At 41.3% G+C, this 22,681-nt stretch overlaps 1 protein-coding gene and 1 long non-coding RNA gene across 2 annotated transcripts in view; both read right to left on the reverse strand.

Annotated features, from left to right (window-relative positions):
* Positions 1 to 4,006: 4,006 nt before the first annotated feature.
* Positions 4,007 to 22,681, reverse strand: part of LOC310854399 — a 104,094-nt gene continuing 85,419 nt past the window's right edge. The window contains exon 2 of the long non-coding RNA XR_014568907.1: positions 4,007 to 10,870. This is a non-coding gene — a long non-coding RNA (uncharacterized lncRNA). The remainder of the gene's footprint in view (positions 10,871 to 22,681) is intronic.
* arhgap1 (Rho GTPase activating protein 1) overlaps positions 11,653 to 22,681 on the reverse strand; it is a 21,489-nt gene continuing 10,460 nt past the window's right edge. The window contains exons 4-13 of the mRNA XM_083759024.1: positions 20,736 to 20,823; positions 20,015 to 20,146; positions 18,791 to 18,877; positions 17,817 to 17,915; positions 17,355 to 17,462; positions 16,140 to 16,216; positions 14,457 to 14,534; positions 13,830 to 13,958; positions 13,246 to 13,349; positions 11,653 to 12,105 (exon numbers count right to left, since the gene is read on the reverse strand). Coding sequence (XP_083615150.1) covers positions 11,938 to 12,105; positions 13,246 to 13,349; positions 13,830 to 13,958; positions 14,457 to 14,534; positions 16,140 to 16,216; positions 17,355 to 17,462; positions 17,817 to 17,915; positions 18,791 to 18,877; positions 20,015 to 20,146; positions 20,736 to 20,823 — 1,070 coding nt within the window. The 3' untranslated portion in view covers positions 11,653 to 11,937. The remainder of the gene's footprint in view (positions 12,106 to 13,245; positions 13,350 to 13,829; positions 13,959 to 14,456; positions 14,535 to 16,139; positions 16,217 to 17,354; positions 17,463 to 17,816; positions 17,916 to 18,790; positions 18,878 to 20,014; positions 20,147 to 20,735; positions 20,824 to 22,681) is intronic.

The raw sequence follows: 22,681 nt of genomic DNA on the forward strand, positions 1-22,681 counted from the left end.
GAAATACAATGAAATGTACCCATTCTACATACTGTGAAATACAATGAAATGTACCCATTCTACATACTGTGAAATACAATGAAATGTACCCATTCCACATACTGTGAAATACAATGAAATGTACCCATTCTACATACTGTGAAATATAATGAAATGTACCCATTCTACATACTGTGAAATACAATGAAATGTACCCATTACTGTGAAATATAATGAAATGTACCCATTCTACATACTGTGAAATATAATGAAATGTACCCATTCTACATGCTGTGAAATATAATGAAATGTACCCATTCTACATACTGTGAAATACAATGAAATGTACCCATTCTACATACTGTGAAATATAATGAAATGTACCCATTCTACATACTGTGAAATACAATGAAATGTACCCATTCTACATACTGTGAAATATAATGAAATGTACCCATTCTACATACTGTGAAATACAATGAAATGTACCCATTCTACATACTGTGAAATACAATGAAATGTACCCATTCTACATACTGTGAAATACAATGAAATGTACCCATTCTACATACTGTGAAATACAATGAAATGTACCCATTCTACATACTGTGAAATACAATGAAATGTACCCATTCTACATACTGTGAAATACAATGAAATGTACCCATTCTACATACTGTGAAATACAATGAAATGTACCCATTCTACATACTGTGAAATACAATGAAATGTACCCATTCTACATACTGTGAAATATAATGAAATGTACCCATTCTACATACTGTGAAATATAATGAAATGTACCCATTCTACATACTGTGAAATACAATGAAATGTACCCATTCTACATACTGTGAAATACAATGAAATGTACCCATTCTACATGCTGTGAAATATAATGAAATGTACCCATTCTACATACTGTGAAATACAATGAAATGTACCCATTCTACATACTGTGAAATACAATGAAATGTACCCATTCTACATACTGTGAAATACAATGAAATGTACCCATTCTACATACTGTGAAATATAATGAAATGTACCCATTCTACATACTGTGAAATACAATGAAATATACCCATTCTACATACTGTGAAATACAATGAAATGTACCCATTCTACATAATGTGAAATTTGAAGAAATCCCGCACACTGTCTTCACTTATAGGGTAGTAGTTTTATTAGATGACAACGTTTCGGTCTAAACGACCTTCATCAAGATACAACTCACTGAACCCCTCCAACTGTGTGCGTCCACTAACCAAACCTGAGTCAGAAAGCCTCTGGAAACCCAACTGTTATTCATTGCCATAATCACCGATCATGGACTCACTGTGCATATTGTTTATACTATGACCAGCAGTTCTTTGAGTTGTTTATTTCCTTAATGATTCATTGAATTGGACTGTGGACTAATAGACCGTGTTTGGCCTGCCTAACTGCAACACACATATGTGTGTTTATATATATATGTGTATGTGTATGTATATGTATGTACGTATGTATGTGTATATGTGTGTGTGTATATATATACATATATACTGTGTATTCGACATATTATAGATATATGTGTGTATTGTGTATGTGTTTGATATTATATATATAGGCTGCCCTTGATGCTTTCATCCTACACATTAGGCCTACATTATTGATGATCATGACTTATTGGGATATTAATTATTTCATGATATGAATATTATTTACTATTGAAGTTATTGGATTTAACTGCTATTTATGATTTGGTTTGTTGGATATGTTTGGATATGTTTGGATATGTTTACTGATGCCAACATTGTTGCGAACGCAGTGATTGCGAACGCAATGAGCACTAACTATGAGACCCTGCAGATCATGTCTGTGTGTGTGTCTGTGTGTCTGTCTGTCCCGCTGTGACACCACCCGCCCGCCACCAGAGGGCGCAGCTGTAGCACACACACACACACACACACACACACACACACACACACACACACACGCACACGCACACGCGCACACACACACACACACACACACACACACACACACACACACACACACACAGTAGAAAACGTAAAAGAATTACTAACTAAAAAGAAAAAAAGATACGTAATTTATTCTAATTGTTGTTACGAGCTGCGTTCGCTCCCCGCGTTTGCGCGTCTTACTTGTATATTCCCTTTGTACAGCACACACACACCAATAAAAAACCTGAAAAGGAATCTGCCTCTGCCTCTTCTGGGGTCAGCCTGGCCGGTGGCCAGCCTGCTCACCATTTGTCCATTACACCTATACCTATACGAACTATTTCCGAGTGCCATCACTCTTTCAGTAGTAGTTTTATTAGATGACAATGTTTCGGTCTAAACGACCTTCACCAGGTATCTCTAAGATACCTGATGAAGGTTGTTTAGACCGAAACGTTGTCATCTAATGTTGTCATCTAACGTTGTGGTGTCGTTTTAGACCGAAACGTTGTCATCTAATAAAACTACTACTCTATAAGTGAAGACAGTGTGCGCCTGTGCGGTACCCTTTTCTTCTCATGATTCACATTTGGTTGCCGGCTCTGACGCACCTGTCCTTGTAGGAGTGCACAAGGCCTCTTCGTTACAAACATACTGTGAAATAAAATGAAATGTACCCATTCTACATGCTGTGAAATATAATGAAATGTACCCATTCTACATACTGTGAAATACAATGAAATGTACCCATTCTACATACTGTGAAATACAATGAAATGTACCCATTCTACATACTGTGAAATATAATGAAATGTACCCATTCTACATATTGTGAAATACAATGAAATGTACCCATTCTACATACTGTGAAATACAATGAAATGTACCCATTCTACACGCTGTGAAATACAATGAAATGTACCCATTCTACACGCTGTGAAATACAATGAAATGTACCCATTCTACATACTGTGAAATATAATGAAATGTACCCATTCTACACGCTGTGAAATGCTGTGAAATGTACCCATTCTACATACTGTGAAATATAATGAAATGTACCCATTCTACACGCTGTGAAATACAATGAAATGTACCCATTCTACATACTGTGAAATATAATGAAATGTACCCATTCTACATGCTGTGAAATATAATGAAATGTACCCATTCTACATACTGTGAAATATAATGAAATGTACCCATTCTACATACTGTGAAATATAATGAAATATACCCATTCTACATACTGTGAAATAAAATGAAATGTACCCATTCTACACGCTGTGAAATACAATGAAATGTACCCATTCTACATACTGTGAAATATAATGAAATATACCCATTCTACATACTGTGAAATGCTGTGAAATGTACCCATTCTACATACTGTGAAATACAATGAAATGTACCCATTACTGTGAAATATAATGAAATGTACCCATTATACATACTGTGAAATAAAATGTACCCATTCTACATACTGTGAAATAAAATGAAATGTACCCATTCTACATACTGTGAAATATAATGAAATGTACCCATTCTACATGCTGTGAAATATAATGAAATGTACCCATTCTACATACTGTGAAATACAATGAAATGTACCCATTCTTCATACAGTGAAATATAATAAAATGTACCCATTCTTCATACTGTGAAATACAATAAAATGTACCCATTACTGTGAAATATAATGAAATGTACCCATTATACATACTGTGAAATAAAATGTACCCATTCTACATACTGTGAAATAAAATGAAATGTACCCATTCTACATACTGTGAAATATAATGAAATGTACCCATTCTACATGCTGTGAAATATAATGAAATGTACCCATTCTACATACTGTGAAATACAATGAAATGTACCCATTCTTCATACAGTGAAATATAATAAAATGTACCCATTCTTCATACTGTGAAATATAATAAAATGTACCCATTCTACATACTGTGAAATATAATAAAATGTACCCAGTCTACATACTATAAAATAAAATCCATAAACTGGTGTTTGCTGCCATCTGTAGGTAGGTGTACTTAAATGCAACACCAAGAGGAACACAGTTTTATTTCACCATTGTTTTATTTGGTTGAATAATGAATAATATTGATATTTTTAATCACCATTATTTCACACACATTCTAAATATCCACAACATATAATATAAAAAAGTAAAAGCAAACAAGACCCATCCAGAAAATAACAGCATTGTCACTAGAGGCTACAATAATGTTCATAAAAACAAATATATATCACTTCTCAGAAAACATTGTTCACTTTCACCATGGAAACAGAATTACAGGAAAATAGCCATAGATTATTATTATTATGGAATGTAATCGACCACCAGAGTTGGGCAGCAACTAGTATCGCGTCGCAACTATATTTACACACATACTAGCACTGGTTCTGGTTCCCAAACAGCTTCATGTCAAGGACCCCCAAATTGACACTCATTGGCCTGCATTAGAAAATATACGCCCGGGACCCCCATAAGAGAACGGGACCCCCATAAGAGAACGGGACCCCCATAAGAGAACGGGACCCCCATAAGAGAACAGGACCCCCATAAGAGAACGGGACCCCCATAAGAGAACGGGACCCCCATAAGAGAACATTTTTTTCGGCTAGCAGTTTAATTTCAAGGACCCCCAGTTTGACATGTAATAAGTCTACAGAGCGTCCCAGTCCCTCCCCCTTTCAGAACGACGAGTGGCCTAGGAAATGAAATGCAATGCATTTCTCCCATAGAATTTTCTTTAAGTATTTATTTAAAGACGGTTACGCCGCGGACAAAGCCAACTCGGATCGTGACAAATCATGACAATGAACACAATATTTTGGGCCGATCAAATCATTAGAAAGAAGAAAATAAATGCAGGAGACAACACTATTTGCTTCGTTTTTCTTCTTATAAATTATTTGATCGGCCCAAAACATTGTGTTCATTGTCATGATTTGTCACGATCCGAGTTGGCTTTGTCCGCGGCGTAACTGTCTTTAAATAAATACTTTAAGAAAAGCCTATGGGAGAAATGCATTGCATTTCATTTCCTGGGCCACTCGTCGTTCTGAAAGGGGGAGGGACTGCGACGCTCTATTAGACATGCATTTAGTGGCATTTCTATCTCTCTAGGACCCCTGATTTATATTGTAAAATCAATGTTGATTTAACTCTGAGGGTCCGTTTGGTTCCATTTGTACACTCTCAAAGTTACAGACCCATAAGGGTCCATTTGGTTCCTAACTACCGGTATATCATTTAGCTGGGGACCCCCTGGAACTCCCTCAAGGACCCCTGGGGGTCCCCGGACCCCACTTTGGGAACCACCATAGTGTATATGTGTGACGGAAGCGTTTGAACATTGCGAGAGGCTTACAGTGTGATGGCAACGCCAGACTAGGTAGCAACAGATTACATGTCAAACAGTAATGAGATTATTAACTTTATGAAAAAAACAACAACATTTGATTGTTTTTTTATAGCACCCAGAAATGTTTGAAAGGAGAAAATAAAACATTTAGATGGTGAAATTAACTCTTGAAATGCAACTCGTTAAAACGAGCTGTCGATAAAAGTTATACAGGCGATGATAATAATTATTATTTGTCATCAAGTCATACTAGGTGACGATAATAATTAATGATGTATTAATAATTAATTATGCAGGTGAATGGAGTTTGGTTCAATGCACATTCAAGTTTTCTTTCTTTTTTTTGGTGCATAAAAGCTGAAAGCAACCAGGTGACATAACATTACAAAGGATTTTATATTGAAAAGAAATTAAAAAAAAATAAAGTAATTAATAATAAATCCTAATGTAACTTAATTTCCCCAACCCTGTGGGTCAGCGATTACAGACCGGCCGGCCGAAGGCTGCGTTGGACAAACTGTGAAGCTGTTTGTTTGCGAGAGGCTGTTATTGGCTTCATTCAGGGAACAATGAGCCTTAAGAGTTAAAACTGAATGGACTCAGTCTGTATCCTGATGAATCTGCACACACAACAATGTCGTTTTAAATGAATTACATTTGGCTTGTTTATCAGCATTAATTTGAAACCAAGTCAATACATAAAGTAATTGGGGAGGGAATAGATCCGCTGCTGGGTCTGTATGTTGTCCTGTGATGTGTTGGCAGAGACATCGTGTGGCGTGTGTGAGCCGCTAATAATTAAACACACAGACGCAAGTAAAACAAACAGCATTATTATTTGTTGAACGCAGCTCAGCGCTGTTAATGAATCTATGGCAGTGGTTTTCAACCCTCTTCATATCAAGGCCCATTATTTACTTATTCAGCATTTTGAGTTTTATGAGACTCGGCTTCTCAGAACCCAAATCTTTGAATATTTTGTTGTCGTTGGATAATATTTTGTAGGGATGCACCGAAAGGGAAATTCTTGGCCGAAACCGGATATGATTAATGGCCGTACCTTAAAGCTACCTGATTTATGGCTAAATAAATGGTTATGGCAAAAACTTAACTTAAATAATAATCACTAATTATGGGTCCATAAAACATTTATTCAGCTCTTTTGAATGCATTAATTGCATACACTATTCGGTGATATATTTTCTGCCTATTCGGGATGAAACCGAATAAGCCGAAAATGCATTTTTAGCCATTTTCTGCGGCCGAATATTCGATGCATCACTAAGAATTTGTCCAACAATTCCAGGCTGTATTGATGTTGGTACCATTAGGCGAGATAACAGGCAGACGTTGATTAAAATAACAATTCTTCTACATTCTCTAATTGTGTAGACTTCTTGTGAATTAAGTAATACAGATGTTTAACAATAATTTAACTTTTGAGAGTGTAAAATGAAACCATGTCCATTGTACGCTCTCAAGAGTTAAAGAATCTATAAGGATCTATAAGGGTCCATTTGGTTACCAACTCTCCAGCTGGGGGACCACTGGTTGAAAACCACTGATCTGTGGGATGACGGACACACTGGCACTTTGACGGCTAACCACATGATTGATCACTTGATCAATCATGATCACATGATCAATTTGACAGCTAATCACATGCTCACTACATAACCAGGAAACAATAAGGCACGCACACACATGTACACGCACACGTCACACACACACATGTACACGCCACACACACACACACACACATCAGAGCTCAACTGTGTTGATTGACTTTTTTTTTGTCTGAAGCCAAACTAAGAACCAAAGTTACAGGGAATTTGGGGTTATTTGTGTTAGTTTTTTTCAAACACTTTTCAACGAGTGTCATTTAACTTGACGTAAACCCTGAGCTTTAGGTCAAGTTCAAACTTGACTTTTGACCAACCTTTTGTTCATTTAAATTTCAGTCAATCTGTTTTAACTCTGCTTGTTTTCTGCAGTTCAGTCACAACACAATAATGATCACAACATCACTAGGGGAGGATTATGTTGCTTTTTGTTTGGCCAGAAACACTCATTCTACCACAGGATTTGGCGGAGGGGGGGGGGGTCTCATAATCAAAGGTTAGGTGACAATCGAATGAAGAGAGAAATGGATTGTTTGCACACGATATGTGTCTGTATTTCAACCTTTGTCAGGTTGAAATACAGACGGACAGGGAGCAGACGACATTCCACCTTCGTTCGATCATCTCTTTGGGTCCAGCACCGTTTTTTTTAAACTGTGGGGATGTGCATATCTTATTCCTTTATTACTTAGAGAGGTGAAGATTAATCCATACAAGAATTTGATCGTGTATTTAAACTCCTTTATACAGGTTTGGATTGTAGGATATGAAACCAGATGGTCCAGGTTGAAAAATATTTTAAAGAAAATTGGTTCCTCTGAGAATTCAGGCCAGCACATTTGGATGACAGCTTTAGATAAGACATGATAGTCTATTAGTTAACAGTTATTTTATGAGTCTATTATTAGTTAGTAGGGTAGACTTTAGATAGACGTCGAAAACGTCTTTGTTTGGCTTCAATTTGGAACTGGATGAGAAATATTACCGTATATCTAAGATCAAAAGGAGGAGAAACGTTAAAAGTCAACTAAATGCGAGGAGAATTTAACCGGATTCTGAATGGAAACTAACCTTAGGGTCCAAGAGAAAGTAACCGAACATTAAACGGATCAAATAAAGACTTGGGAAGTGGCCACAACAACAACCAACAACCATCAGGGAGCAAAATTCAACAAACACAACAGCAGAATTGTCATCATTTTTTTTTGGGGGGGGGGGCTGTATAATTACAGAAATCACCAAACATTTAACAGTAAATTGTTGTTTTAAGAAGGACAGAGAGGCTTAACACCTTCCTGTGACTCCTGTAAGCCCCCCGGGACCCCTGTAAGCACACACCATATGTTGAAATGTCCTCCGGTGACCTCACTGACATGCCACTAAACTAAACAGTAGAGGCGGTTTCACACCGGACGCGTTTTTCGGAAAACGCTGCTAGAAATCGATTTTTAGCGGGCGTAATTCCATTAATAACGTCTTACACATTACTTAACTTACAACCCGTTTGCACCTGGAATTAACAAAACTAATGTGTAATAATTAACATAATAAATGTGCATCGTCTACACTGCAGATGTGTTGTGGCGTCTGAATCTCACTCCAGAATTTATAGACATGTCACTGTTTTATAAAACAATGTTCATGATCGTCCACAATCAACCTCTACGGTGAGACCAAACAAAAAACAACCTCCGTCTGTCAACAATTCACCTGAAACGATCATATTCATGTCCATCACAAACGTAACCCACATTTACACACAGCTTTATAAACAATGAATGGATGCATTAAGACTTCTGACAACTAGCAACATCATTAACTTTCAGGAACCGGACAAAAAGCAAGTATCCATTTACTATACTGTCATGCCGTGATTTGCAGAATCGTCCATTAGGGGGCACCGTTTCCCCATTTATAGCCAATAAGCTCTTGATCAGGAATGTGGCTTTTTAGACAACAATCCAATCCAAGACAAGAGACACAAACTCCTCACGGTCTCTACCGGCAGCCAGCGGGATGAACCGTAGAATATTAAGGGAGCATTCAGTGATTTGGGTGATTTGGAGAGGCAACATGGCTGCCTCAGAATGGCCTCCGATAAGAACTGTGATTTGAGTAAATGTATATAACAATAAGGCGATATAGAAAAATAGTTTCCTTTGAGCCTTTCTGAAAGTATCTTCACAAAGACGACAGACCCAGAAGGCTGAATAAGACCCCATGTAGGGTGTCTCTATCAGCAGTGTCTCTCTCTCTCTCTATCTTGTGCTTTTTTCATTTGCTCAACAAGAACAGTTGGCTGAATATATGCGACTATAGCGTCTGCCGTCAGCGTTTTCAGTACCGTTTCCAAAACAGAACAACAAACGAAGCCAGCGATACGTTCACCAGATAGAGCTTTGACAATGAGCGTGGACTCGAGGAAACAAGACGGCCCTGCAGAACCAGAATAAATGGAAGGTATAAAATACAGAGGAAGTAAAGTGGCGCACGGGGCATTTCTGAGCACAGATCATTTTATCTGAACGGCCGATTAATAACACGCCGTCCATAACAGACCCCCTGACACGGACCCCATTTAAACACACCAACCATAACACCTCCTTACCCTGATCATATTTAACACAGCATTCATGAACGTAACAGGAGGAACCACAACACCGCCAGCTGCAAAACCACCACAGCATCATTCTCTAGATTGTCCAAAACATTTGTTTCTCCTGCTGAATTTAACCTGAGTCTTTCGTGGAGACGTCTGTCCTCACAGTACAAACTCATCGTTTACTTCTATAGTCAAACCCCCCCTCTCACTCTCCCACATGTGTATTCCTCCTTTTCTGTCTTTAGGTACTTTCAGGCGGGCAGCGATTAACGTGCCTAGTGATTCATTTTCAATGAGACCTGCGTATTTTTTTCTATACGTTCGGAGAAGTACTCAAGCGTATTTACGCGGTTGCAGTCCTGTAAAATTGTCGTGCGCGTGCTCTATTGTGTGCACACACACGACATGACTAAACCTGGATTCTGGTGAGATTTTCTTTTTTTTTATGCTTGCGTTCAGCGATGCCCGTCTGAAAATACCTCTAATCTGCCCTTTGTGAATTTTAAGCCAAGGTGACACCTATCTCTGCCTCGCCTCGTCTGAGGATGCTGGCAGGGCATGTTTGGCACCACAGGAAACACAGAGACAGACAGACCCAACACATCAAACACCACAGATACACAAGACACGGACGTACACCCAAATAGAATCATCGTGTAATTTTTCCTAAGCCACCCCCCTCGGGAGGTAGTTCAGGAAAAACTAAAGATTCCAACCTTGCCTGGAGGTCTCTTTCGATGGGTGGAGGAGGTGTATACCCCAATAAGAATGGAGCTAGAAGGATGGATTAGGAAGGAGCTGTCAGTGGGAGGTGAAAGGTTTACCATGTGGACGGGACGGCTTAGGAACTCAGGAACGTTCTGGAAAACGTTCTCAAGTGGCGACACTAGTGTCAGGTCACATAACGCCTGGCTAAAGAGGTGCTAGCACGCCGTGAAAGAAAGACTAGTCACGGAAAGGGATGGAGCTCGTTCATTTTCATTGATAACGATTGAGTACCTTATCGATCAGGCTTATCGAGACGGGTTCTTTAATTATTTTGTGGAAAGAGGGGAGATGACAAAAAGATTATTCTGAACAGAACCAGTATATTTTACTAGGACCTTCAGATACAGTACTTTTCTAACAGACAGAAGGCAAATTACCTTTTTTACTTTTCGCTAAAGAATATTGAAGAAACTGTTAACTGGTGATTGTGTGAACAGTCACTGGGTGCTGGTTGGCAGGTATCAATACACTTTCAGACCGACATGTTTGTGTCAACGTGGACGATTAGATTCATTTCTTGATCGCCTCTTGTCCTGATTGTTTAAACATGACGTCATGGGCCTCTATGCTCAACAACAGGCTTGATAAGCCCAAAGCTTATCGATACCGGGTACTCGATAAGCCCAAAGCTTATTGATACCGGGTACTCGATAAGCCCAAAGCTTATTGATACCGGGTACTCGATAAGCCCAAAGCTTATTGATACCGGGTACTCGATAAGCCCAAAGCTTATTGATACCGGGTACTCGAAAAGCTTGTTATCGGGTTGTTTTTTTCCGGGTAGCGTGATTCGAGCTCCATCCCTAGTCGCGGGGAATGGGAAGGATTCTGAACAGTGAGGACTGATAAATGTTGTCCTGGAGGATCTTTGTGACGAGGATATGTGGAGATAGAAGAAGGGCAAAAAGCTAAAGCTCGGACTCCATCGGTCCAGATGCATTGTGGGTCAGACTCCATGGGTCCAGATGCATTGTGGGTATGTCAGGGATGTAACCCGATCCGGTCACATGATCGGTACATGCCTAGTCCAGATGCATTGTGGGGGTTGTTGTCCACATGGGTCAAGACGGCTGGATGGAGACTGCTGTGGGCGTGGCGAGGACGGTAGGGAACCAATCAGGAGACGGCTTGACCTGGGAACGATTCTACCAAATGTCAGTTTTTCTGAAAAACCCTGTGTTTCTGTGTCAGTGGTTCTCAAACTATATCATGTCAAGGACCCCCGAAGATTATATGTAATTGGCTGCCGACCCCCATCTGAAAATATGTTGTTGCAGGGACAACATATCCACCCCACCCCCCCACCACCACCACTAGAAGCAAAGATTTGAGTTAAAAACTTTGGCTCTGAAAGAATATATATATTCAAAGATTTGCGCCCCATTTTCACGAATAGCAGACCTACAAGCTCGAGCTTGTAGGTCTGCTATTTTTCAATAGCTAAAGTATAACATAATGCTTAAAACACCAAAAGGGGTTCCTGTCCTGAACTGGTGATTGGATGAAGAATAATGAGCAGGAGGAGGGGCTTTAAGTGAAGACCAGATGATTGGATAAAGACTAACGAGGAGGAGGGGCTTTAAGTGAAGACCAGATGATTGGATAAAGACTAACGAGGAGGAGGGGCTTTAAGTGAAGACCAGATGCTGTTGGTCGAGCAGACTCCTGGTGAAGGTGTTGATTGGTCCGATGGCACCCAATGACATGGCGGCGTTCTGCCCCCAGAGCAGGTTGGGCCCGAAGACCACCGCCAGGTTACTGTTGGTCATCTTGTTGACCTCGCAGTTAGCCGACACCTGGAGACAGACACACACACACACACACACACACACACACACACACACACACACACACACACACACACACACACACACACACACAGTTGGTCGTCTTGTTCATTTTTCAGGAAATAAAGAAAACCTTATATATTTTTTAAACAAAGCAATACAGCCTCATCAAAGTTGGTGTTTTAACTTTATATATTGTCAATGACTTCCATGAGAGGAGGAGAGGTGGTGGAGTTAGTTGCTTTAGCAGACATATTGAGGGTCCAATGGAGTTAAGAGGTTTTGTCCAAAGCACTTTTTATTGGTTCAATATTTTCGAAACACACAGACGTAAAGGGTGTTCAATAGCACTGAATTATGCAAAAAAAAAATCTAAAACTCTAAAAATTGAGTTATTAGGTTTCCTCCCGACACCAACAATTATTACTGTTGGCTGAAATATAAATGCTCCCGTCATACAGTCTTGATCATGAGTAAAATATAAATGCTTCCGTCGTACAGTCTGGAGCAACGGAAGCTCTGATCATGAGTAAAATATAAATGCTTCCGTCGTACAGTCTGGAGCAAACGAAGCTCTGATCATGAGTAAAATATAAATGCTTCCGTCGTACAGTCTGGAGCAACGGAAGCTCTGATCATGAGTAAAATATAAATGCTTCCGTCGTACAGTCTGGAGCAACGGAAGCTCTGATCATGAGTAAAATATAAATGCTTCCGTCGTACAGTCTGGAGCAACGGAAGCTCTGATCATGAGTAAAATATAAATGCTTCTGTCGTACAGTCTGGAGCAACGGAAGCTCTGATCATGAGTAAAATATAAATGCTTCCGTCGTACAGTCTGGAGCAACGGAAGCTCTGATCATGAGTAAAATATAAATGCTTCCGTCGTACAGTCTGGAGCAACGGAAGCTCTGATCATGAGTAAAATATAAATGCTTCCGTCGTACAGTCTGGAGCAACGGAAGCTCTGATCATGAGTAAAATATCTAGTATCTACCTGTGCTAGAAAGGTAATGAGGAATCTCAGTAGTAATAATAATAATAATAATAATAATAATAATGATAATAACCTGTGCTAGGAAGGTCATGAGGTATCTCAGTAGTAATAATAATAATAATAATAATAATGATAATAATAATAATAATAACCTGTGCTAGGAAGGTCATGAGGTATCTCAGACAGGCGTAGTTCTCCTCGGGGAGAGACTCCAACATCTTCTTCATCTCAACAGGCTGCTCATCGATGGGCACAGCTTCAGGAGAGAATACAGACACAGGAGAGAATACAGACACAGCTTCAGGAGAGAATACAGACACAGCTTCAGGAGAGAATACAGACACAGCTTCAGGAGAGAATACAGACACAGCTTCAGGAGAGAATACAGACACAGCTTCAGGAGAGAATACAGATTACAGCATTTAGAATACAGAGTATTCGACTAGCGACGGCGGTGACGTCCCACTGTTACGCAAAAACAGACCTGCAACAGACGCTCCCAGGCTGTGGAGCGATGCGATCGGCTTTGATATCAATAATCTTTGTCTTTTAGAGAAAACTTGGTCCTGGGCGCTGGGTGTTACTAGTAGAAAGGATGGTGAACTTCGTTCTGGGTGCTGCTGTGTGTTACTAATAGAAAGGACGGTGAACTTGGTCCTGGGCGAATGGGGTGTTAGGAGCGTCTGATAAATTATTAAATGATATATTGTAAACTGTAAGAGCGTACTGTACGTACAGCTGAACTGGACGATGCTGTCATAGAGGTCGTAGGTCAACAGAGGTTCGGGTAGCTCCCTCAGGAAAGTCTTCAAGATGACCGCAGCCAAGTGGATGTCCTCCATCTCACTGAAACTCACCACCTCTCCTGAACGCGCGCACACACACACACACACACACACACACACACACACACACCAGTGTTAGTCGTCGACTAAAAAACGAAGACGAAAAATGTTCGTCGACTACCCGTTTCCACTGACGAAAACTAAATGGAAAATAAATAAAAACTAAGCTACGATGACCAACACTAAATATACTGACAATTTGTCAATGAATACAAACTAGACTAAAATGTTTGGAAGGGACTAGTGGACAAGAGATCCACTATAAGTCATTTTACAATTAGTTGCATGCTGAAAATAGCTGATCTACAAGCACAGTAAAGTGTAAAATCAGTCATTACGACGGCATCAAGGCCCGCCGAAACACATTTTGTTCGACTAAATCAACTGTAGATTTAGTCAACTAAACTCTTATATTTAGTCGACTAAAACTAGACTACACACACTTACATAGCTTAGATAGCATTTTATGTAGACATAGCACCCTATAATGTATATACAGTATGCATAGTTTCATGTACCTGAGTTGTATCTTAGTTGCACCTGTTTCACCAGAGTGACGTTGGCAGACCGTCGGAAAATCCCCTCTATGTCCAGCCCTGACATGCACGCACGCACACGCACACACGCACACACGCACACACACACACACACACACACACACACACACACACACACACACACACACACACACACACACACACAGAGAGAAAGCGTAGACAATGATGACATTATTCATTCGACAACATCAACAACTCTACTGTCTTCAGTGTTTGTGTGGTAGCTGTTGTTGGAAGTAATGATAGCACTCATTGTCTTCATTTTCAATGTCCTGTGTGTGTGTGTGTGTGTGTGTGTGTGTGTGTGTGTGACACATAACACCACAGACTGGTGGTCCTTGAGGAGGTTCTAGGTGGTCCCCAGTTAAATGATGGAGAGTTGGTAACCAAATGGACCCTTACAGATCTTGAACTCTTGAGAGCGTAAGATGGTCTGGAAACCTATTTGGTTTCATGTTACGCTCTTCAAGAGTTAAATTATTGTTAAACATCTGCATTACTTAATTTCGCCAGAAGTCTACACACACCAGCACTCGGCCAGCAGTCTGCCGTCACCCAGGCGGGTGCGTGCACTGTGACCCGGTGTTAACCTCGCCTCACCAGGCCTTCCACCCCGGAGGAAAGCCTGGTCTCCGTTACAAAATCGCTGTCTGAACCAGTCTAGAGCGGATGATATATCGCTACGTCATGTTGTAGTCATTGTTTTGTAGTCGTCAGGCAGGAACTTCCTTTTCCCCTCAAACCGGAAGAATAACAATAAAAGCTCTCGTAGCCTGTAGCTTTTATTGAGAAATATCGGTTTGAGGGAAAAGGAAGTTCCATTTGATTGTTCCTGCCCGACGACTACAAAACAATACTACAACATGACGTAGCGATATCATCCTGATGACTACAAAACAATACTACAACATGACGTAACAATATCATCCTGATGACTACAAAACAATACTACAACATGACGTAGCGCTATCATCCTGATGACTACAAAACAATACTACAACATGACGTAGCGCTATCATCCTGATGACTACAAAACAATACTACAACATGACGTAACAATATCACCCTGATGACTACAAAACAATAATACAACATGACGTAGCGATGTCATCCTGATGACTACAAAACAATACTACAACATGACGTAGCGATGTCATCCTGATGACTACAAAACAATGACTACAACATGACGTAGCGATATCATCCTGATGACTACAAAACAATGACTACAACATGACGTAACGATATCATCCTGATGACTACAAAACAATGACTACAACATGACGTAACAATATCATCCTGATGACTACAAAACAATGACTACAACATGACGTAACGATATCATCCTGATGACTACAAAACAATACTACAACATGACGTAGCGATATCATCCTGATGACTACAAAACAATACTACAACATGACGTAACGATATCATCCTGATGACTACAAAACAATACTACAACATGACGTAGCGATATCATCCGCTCCAGACCGGAGGCATAAACCCAAAAAGGAATGCTTGCGAGGTTGCGTGCATGGCTGCACGCATCCGCCCTTTATAACGATGTCACCCAGGCAGATCCGTGCACGCGACCTTGGTCGCTTCCCGCCCTTTTCGCGTCTAACTGGTAATAATAAGCACCTTGTGCAGACAGGAAGGTGATGGTGTCTTTCATCAGCACAGGAACCGGGTCACCATCTGGACTCCTCTGTCTCAACCTAACACACACACACACACACACACACACACACACACACACACACACACACACACACACACACACATTAAAAAGACCCCTGGGAATGTGAGGGTCCAGAGCTATCCACGTTAACGCCCTGAGAGGCATAAACGGAGTTCCAATAATAATTGAGCATTGAGTTGTAATAGCGCTAGCAGTGGTGTGGACTGCGCTCCATACTCCAGCTGCGATGCACTGTGAGCTTGTAGATCTGCTATTTTCAGAGCACAACCGAGCATAAAATGAAGTGTCTTTTAGTTCTAGTTTTAGTCGACGGAATCAACACTATAGTAATGAATTGCATTTTTATAGCGCTTTTCCAAGTGCTCAAAGCGCTTTACAATGGATCATTCATTCATGCATCGAACAGTCGACGCCAGGGGTTCAGTGTCTCATTGGAGGCAGTGTGGGGTTCAGTGTCTCATTGGAGGCAACGTGGGGTTCAGTGTCTCATTGGAGACAGTGTGGGGTTCAGTGTCTCATTGGAGACAGTGTGGGGTTCAGTGTCTCATTGGAGGCAGGGTGGGGTTCAGTGTCTCATTGGAGACAGTGTGGGGTTCAGTGTCTCATTGGAGACAGTGTGGGGTTCAGTGTCTCATTGGAGGAAGGGTGGGGTTCAGTGTCTCATTGGAGACAGTGTGGGGTTCAGTGTCTCATTGGAGACAGTGTGGGGTTCAGTGTCTCATTGGAGACAGGGTGGGGTTCAGTGTCTCATTGGAGACAGTGTGGGGTTCAGTGTCTCATTGGAGGCAGGGTGGGGTTCAGTGTCTCATTGGAGACAGTGTGGGGTTCAGTGTCTCATTGGAGGCAGGGTGGGGTTCAGTGTCTCATTGGAGACAGTGTGGGGTTCAGTGTCTCATTGGAGACAGTGTGGGGTTCAGTGTCTCATTGGAGGCAGGGTGGGGTTCAGTGTCTCATTGGAGACAGTGTGGGGTTCAGTGTCTCATTGGAGGCAGGGTGGGGTTCAGTGTTTCATTGGAGGCAGGGTGGGGTTCAGTGTCTCATTGGAGGCAACGTGGGGTTCAGTGTCTTGCCCAAGGACACTTCTACATGTAGACAGGAGAAGGAGGAGACGGGATTCGAACCGCCGACCCAGGGATCATAGTAGAGGGACTTACACAGGCAGAGGGACCCCGAACACCTGCTCGGGGAGCGGGGGGCTTCGGGCAGGAGACATGGGGGGCTGGGAGGACGGCTTCATGGACGCTCTCAGCTTGTTGTCATACCTAGACACAAAGATACACTATTAATACACAATGTACACCAGTGGGTTTCAACCCGTCTCCATTAACCCATTCTGACCTGAGATCAGATTCTAAAAATGTCTTCTACGATCCTGACAGTTTTCTGAAACAGTTTCCATGTCAGTCGTACTTTGATTTTTCAAAAAGTAGCAGACCTACAAGCTCATAGCGCGGCACCGAGTGGCGCGCTATGAGCTTGTAGGTCTGCTACCTTTTTCAATAGCTAAAGCATGACATGATGCTAACACCAAAATGGGTTCCCGTTCAGAATGGGTTAATGGATTAAATAACCCCCGGGCGTTGGGTGTGTTAACCAAATGGAACGTGACGTCTTACTCTGTGACGCGCGCTGGGATGGTCAGCTGGTCACACTTCAACACGTCCTCCAGCTCACTGAGGTAGCTCACGTAGTTGATCTTCCTGCCAAACTTAAAGCTGCACGCACACACACACACACACACACACACACACACACACACACACACACACACACACACACACACACACACACACACACGTTCAGTCTTAGAACAATACCACTGTGTAGACATTAATTTGCGATTAATTAAAGATGTAATTGTGTTTTTATAAATAGAACATGCAAATTTCCATTTGGCTTTTAGGCTTCTTAAACCAAAGGTCCACAGGGGGAGATAATATGACACGCAATTTAGATCATCTAATAGCTTTATGCTTTTTATGAGCGGTGATCGTGGCACGTTTTGAGCTCGTAGATCGGCCATGTTTCCACCATTTTGGAAAATCCATGGAAGCAATTATGCAAAAACTATTTCTGATAATCTCACATAATTGCGATTATAGACGATTGTCAAAATTGTGACAGATCTAGAGATTACACACACACACACACACACACACACACACGCACGCATCTATCTACAGTACAAGCTCTCAACGCGTCTGCGGCACTATCTGTGCGATGCATTGAGAGCTTGTAGATCTGGGCTCCTTTCGCTGCAGCATGCTTCCATAGAGGACACGCTGGCTTCTATGGAAAGAAAAGACTGAAATCAGTCGCGGAGACTGAGACCTTTAATCCATTCTGACCTGAGATCAGATTCTAAAAATGTCTTCTACATGCTGACAGTTTTCTGAAAAAGCTATGGTTCTATGTCAGTCGTTCTTCGATTTTTCAAAAATTATATATATTTTTCAAAAGCTAAATTATAACAATGTTTAAAACACCAAAAGGGGTTCCCGCTCAAAATGGGTTAATCCATATACAGCTACTACTGCCATTAACAATAATATGAAGGTATATTATTAATAATGTTAAGAACTATAATGACCTGATAAAAGGTTTGAAGAGAATCAGCAGCGTCTTGATAAACATGGTGGGATGGACGATGTACAGAGCCTTGATGTTCTTCTTGTACCTGAAAACACACACACACACACACACACACACACACACACACACACACACACACACACACGTATGTATCACAGCTGAAATACTGTATTGTGTACAACTGAGTGAAATCGCCTCATGCGCTTTTGAGCAACTTAATGCAAGTGGATGGGAGGAGAAATCCGGTGCCGTCTCTATTAATATATACTCTAAGGCTGTGGCAGTCGAACTAACTAACATAGTGTAGTGTGTGTGCTTATAACTGTATAAGAACTTACTTCCTGGTTCAGTGGAACTAATGTAGTGTGTGCTTAGAACTGTATAAGAACTTACTTCCTGGTTCAGTGGAACTAATGTATTGTGTGCTTATAACTGTAAACCAACTTACTTCCTGGTTCAGTGGAACTAATGTAGTGAGTGCTTATAACCGTAAACCAACTTACTTCCTGGTTCAGTGGAACTAATGCAGTGTGTGCTTATAACTGTAAACCAACTTACTTCCTGGTTCAGTGGAACTAATGTAGTGAGTGCTTATAACTGTAAACCAACTTAATTCCTGGTTCAGTGGAAATAATGCAGTGAGTGCTTATAACTGTAAACCAACTTACTTCCTGGTTCAGTGGAACTTATGCAGTGAGTGCTTATAACTGTAAACCAACTTACTTCCTGGTTCAGTGGAACTTATGCAGTGTGTGCTTACAACTGCAAACCAACTTACTTCCTGGTTCAGTGGAACTAATGCAGTGTGTGTGTGCTCATAACTGTATATATGGATTAAAGTAAAATCAAATCTCACAACTGAAAGAAATGTCGCTGTGCCAATAAGTTGAACTAATGTGGAATTTAATATGAATTAAATGTAGTCCCGATATGTAATTTCAGCTTAATTTAAGTTTACAACACGTCGCGCTGTGACGTGTTGTACGCTTGTAGATTAGCCTATTGTTGGTGCAGGACACACTTCTATAGAAGACAACACGCTATCGCATAGCACTTTAACGCCTGCACTTTAATGGTTACATGCACCTTTGTACTCTGGTATCTGCTATGTGAACTGTTTGTTTATTTGTACTGTTTCATTGTTTAATGTGCCGTCTATGCTGCAGCCCAATTTGCCCTTCGGGGACACTAAATAAACTTGAACCTTGAACCTTGAACTTACTTGCGGTCAAACTCCCGGTACGCGTCTCGCAGCCAGCCTAGAGAGGGCTTGTTTTCGCTGGTCAGTCCATGGTGGAAGTAGATCAACGTGTAGTCGCTCTCCACGTACTTGTCCAATGTCTCTTTGAGGTACCTGCGGGAAGAAATACCGGAACATTACATTCTAGATAACAACCTCCTTGTTAACATCCCAGGTGAGGAATATAAGCATCAATAGAATATAGTACAGCAAGTTTCGATGTATCAGTCACATCTTCGTCACGAAGATGTGACTGATACATCAAAACGTTGTCGCTTTTTTTAATTGCACCCTGATAATAAAACAAGGACTTAAACTGAGTTGCTCTAGTCCCTCCTTTCCTCCTGTAACCTGTCCTGCCTCTGAGATGCACCAGACTGGCCTGCCATAGGCTAGAGGCGCGGTTGGAAGTCCCTTCTGCTTACATAAGTTGAGACTTTGCATACGGCCTGTTAAGGTCGTCGAGGCTAGGGGCAAGTGCTATGGCAAGTGCTACGAGCTAAGATGGACTTTGAAGAGGTGAGTTTTTAGACTACGGCGGAAGATCGGGAGTGAGTCTGCAGTTCTGATTGCAATGGGAAGTGCATTGTGCATGCGTAAGCAGTCTAGGATTGTACTGACTTCAGTGTGGCTGTGGGTAAGCGGTCTAGGAGATTGTACTCACTTCAGTGTGGCTGTGGGTAAGCAGTCTAGTTGTACTCACTTCAACAGCTTCTGATGGTCCAGCTGGTGATGCGGAGGCATCCTGCACGCGTTAAACACAATGACCTTTCTGCCAAAGTTGTCGTCGCCTGGAGACACAGACGGAAAGGGGAGAGACAGAGCGAGAGGGACAGAATGTTAAGAGAGAGCTGGAGAGACACAGAGACCTGGGTTACACCTAGACTAGGTCTAGACTAGGTGTAACCCGGGTCTCTTTGTCTCTCCATCTAGGTCACCTAGTCTAGAGTTTGAGAACTCCCATGGGCACACTCCCCAGACAGGGCTCCTGCTTTGACGTATAGCAAATTTGCTGCCGTCTGTTGCAGGAAATGAAAAAGTCCATATATTTTTAATACGAAGCAATACAGCCTCTTCAAAGTTGGTGTTGTGACTTTATATCAATTACTTCTATGAGAATGGGAGAGGTGGTGGAGTTAGTTGCTTTAGCAGACAGTTTGAGAGGGGGAGAGGTGGTGGAGTTAGTTGCTTTAGCAGACAGTTTGAGAGGGGGAGAGGTGGTGGAGTTAGTTGCTTTAGCAGACAGTTTGAGTGTGGGAGAGGGGATGGAGTATGTTGCTTTAGCAGACAGTTTGAGAGGGGGAGACTGGTGGTGGAGTTAGCTGCTTTAGCAGACAGTTTGAGAGGGGGAGAGGTGGTGGAGGTAGCTGCTTTAGCATACAGTTTGAGAGGGGGAGAGGTGGTGGAGTTAGCTGCTTTTGCAGACAGTTTGAGAGGGGGAGAGGGGGTGGAGTTAGCTGCTTTTGCAGACAGTTTGAGAGGGGGAGAGGTGGTGGAGTTAGCTGCTTTAGCAGACGGTTTGAGAGGGGGAGAGGTGGTGGAGTTAGCTGCTTTAGCAGACGGTTTGAGAGGGGGAGAGGTGGTGGAGTTAGCTGCTTTAGCAGACAGTTTGAGAGGGGGAGAGGTGGTGGAGTTAGCTGCTTTAGCAGACAGTTTGAGAGGGGGAGAGGTGGTGGAGTTAGCTACTGTACTTTATAGCAGACCTTTTGAGGGTTAAGAGGTTTTGTCCAAAGCACTTTTTACTACTTTCCATTGGTTCAATATTTTCGAAACACCACACAGACGTAAAGGGTGTTCAATAGCACTGATTCATGAAACAACACACAGACGTAAAGGGTGTTCAATAGCACTGATTCATGAAACAACACACAGACGTAAAGGGTGTTCAATAGCACTGATTCATGAAACAACATACAGACGTAAAAGGTGTTCAATAGCACTGATTCATGAAACACCACACAGACGTAAAGGGTGTTCAATAGCACTGATTTATGAAACACCACACAGACGTAAAGGGTGTTCAATAGCACTGATTTATGAAACACCACACAGACATAAAGGGTGTTCACTGTTCAATAGCACTGCTTTATGAAACAACACACAGACATAAAGGGTGTTCACTGTTCAATAGCACTGATTTATGAAACACCACACAGACGTAAAGGGTGTTCACTGTTCAATAGCACTGATTTATGAAACACCACACAGACGTAAAGGGTGTTCACTGTTCAATAGCACTGATTTATGCCAAAAAAAATCAAAACCTCAAAAATAGAGTTAGGAGGTTTGCTCCCGAGAGCAACGCTAAGTTTATTCTCTTGTTTATTAGCAAAATTAATGTGACCAGATTTGACTGAGAGACTGCCATCACGCAAATTACAGCTTTTCAGGGGAGAAAACCCTTTTTATTTTAGGGTTTTTATTTTTTTTAATTTTAATTTTATTTTATGAGTTAATAGCACAGGCAGACTCTTCACATACTAGAGCATGTCTGAAATTAGTGTACATGTAAATATGTAATACATGCTTAAACATGTAGCTAGGTGTAATGTTAGAGTCCACAGAAGTCCACGGGAACCCCTTATGATGTTTTAACTATTGAAAAATAGCAGATCTACAAGCTCATAGAGCTCATACGAGCTTGTAGGT

This window comes from Protomyctophum parallelum (genome assembly GCF_964188405.1).
Source record: "Protomyctophum parallelum genome assembly, chromosome: 23".
In the NCBI taxonomy this organism is placed as follows: domain Eukaryota; kingdom Metazoa; phylum Chordata; class Actinopteri; order Myctophiformes; family Myctophidae; genus Protomyctophum; species Protomyctophum parallelum.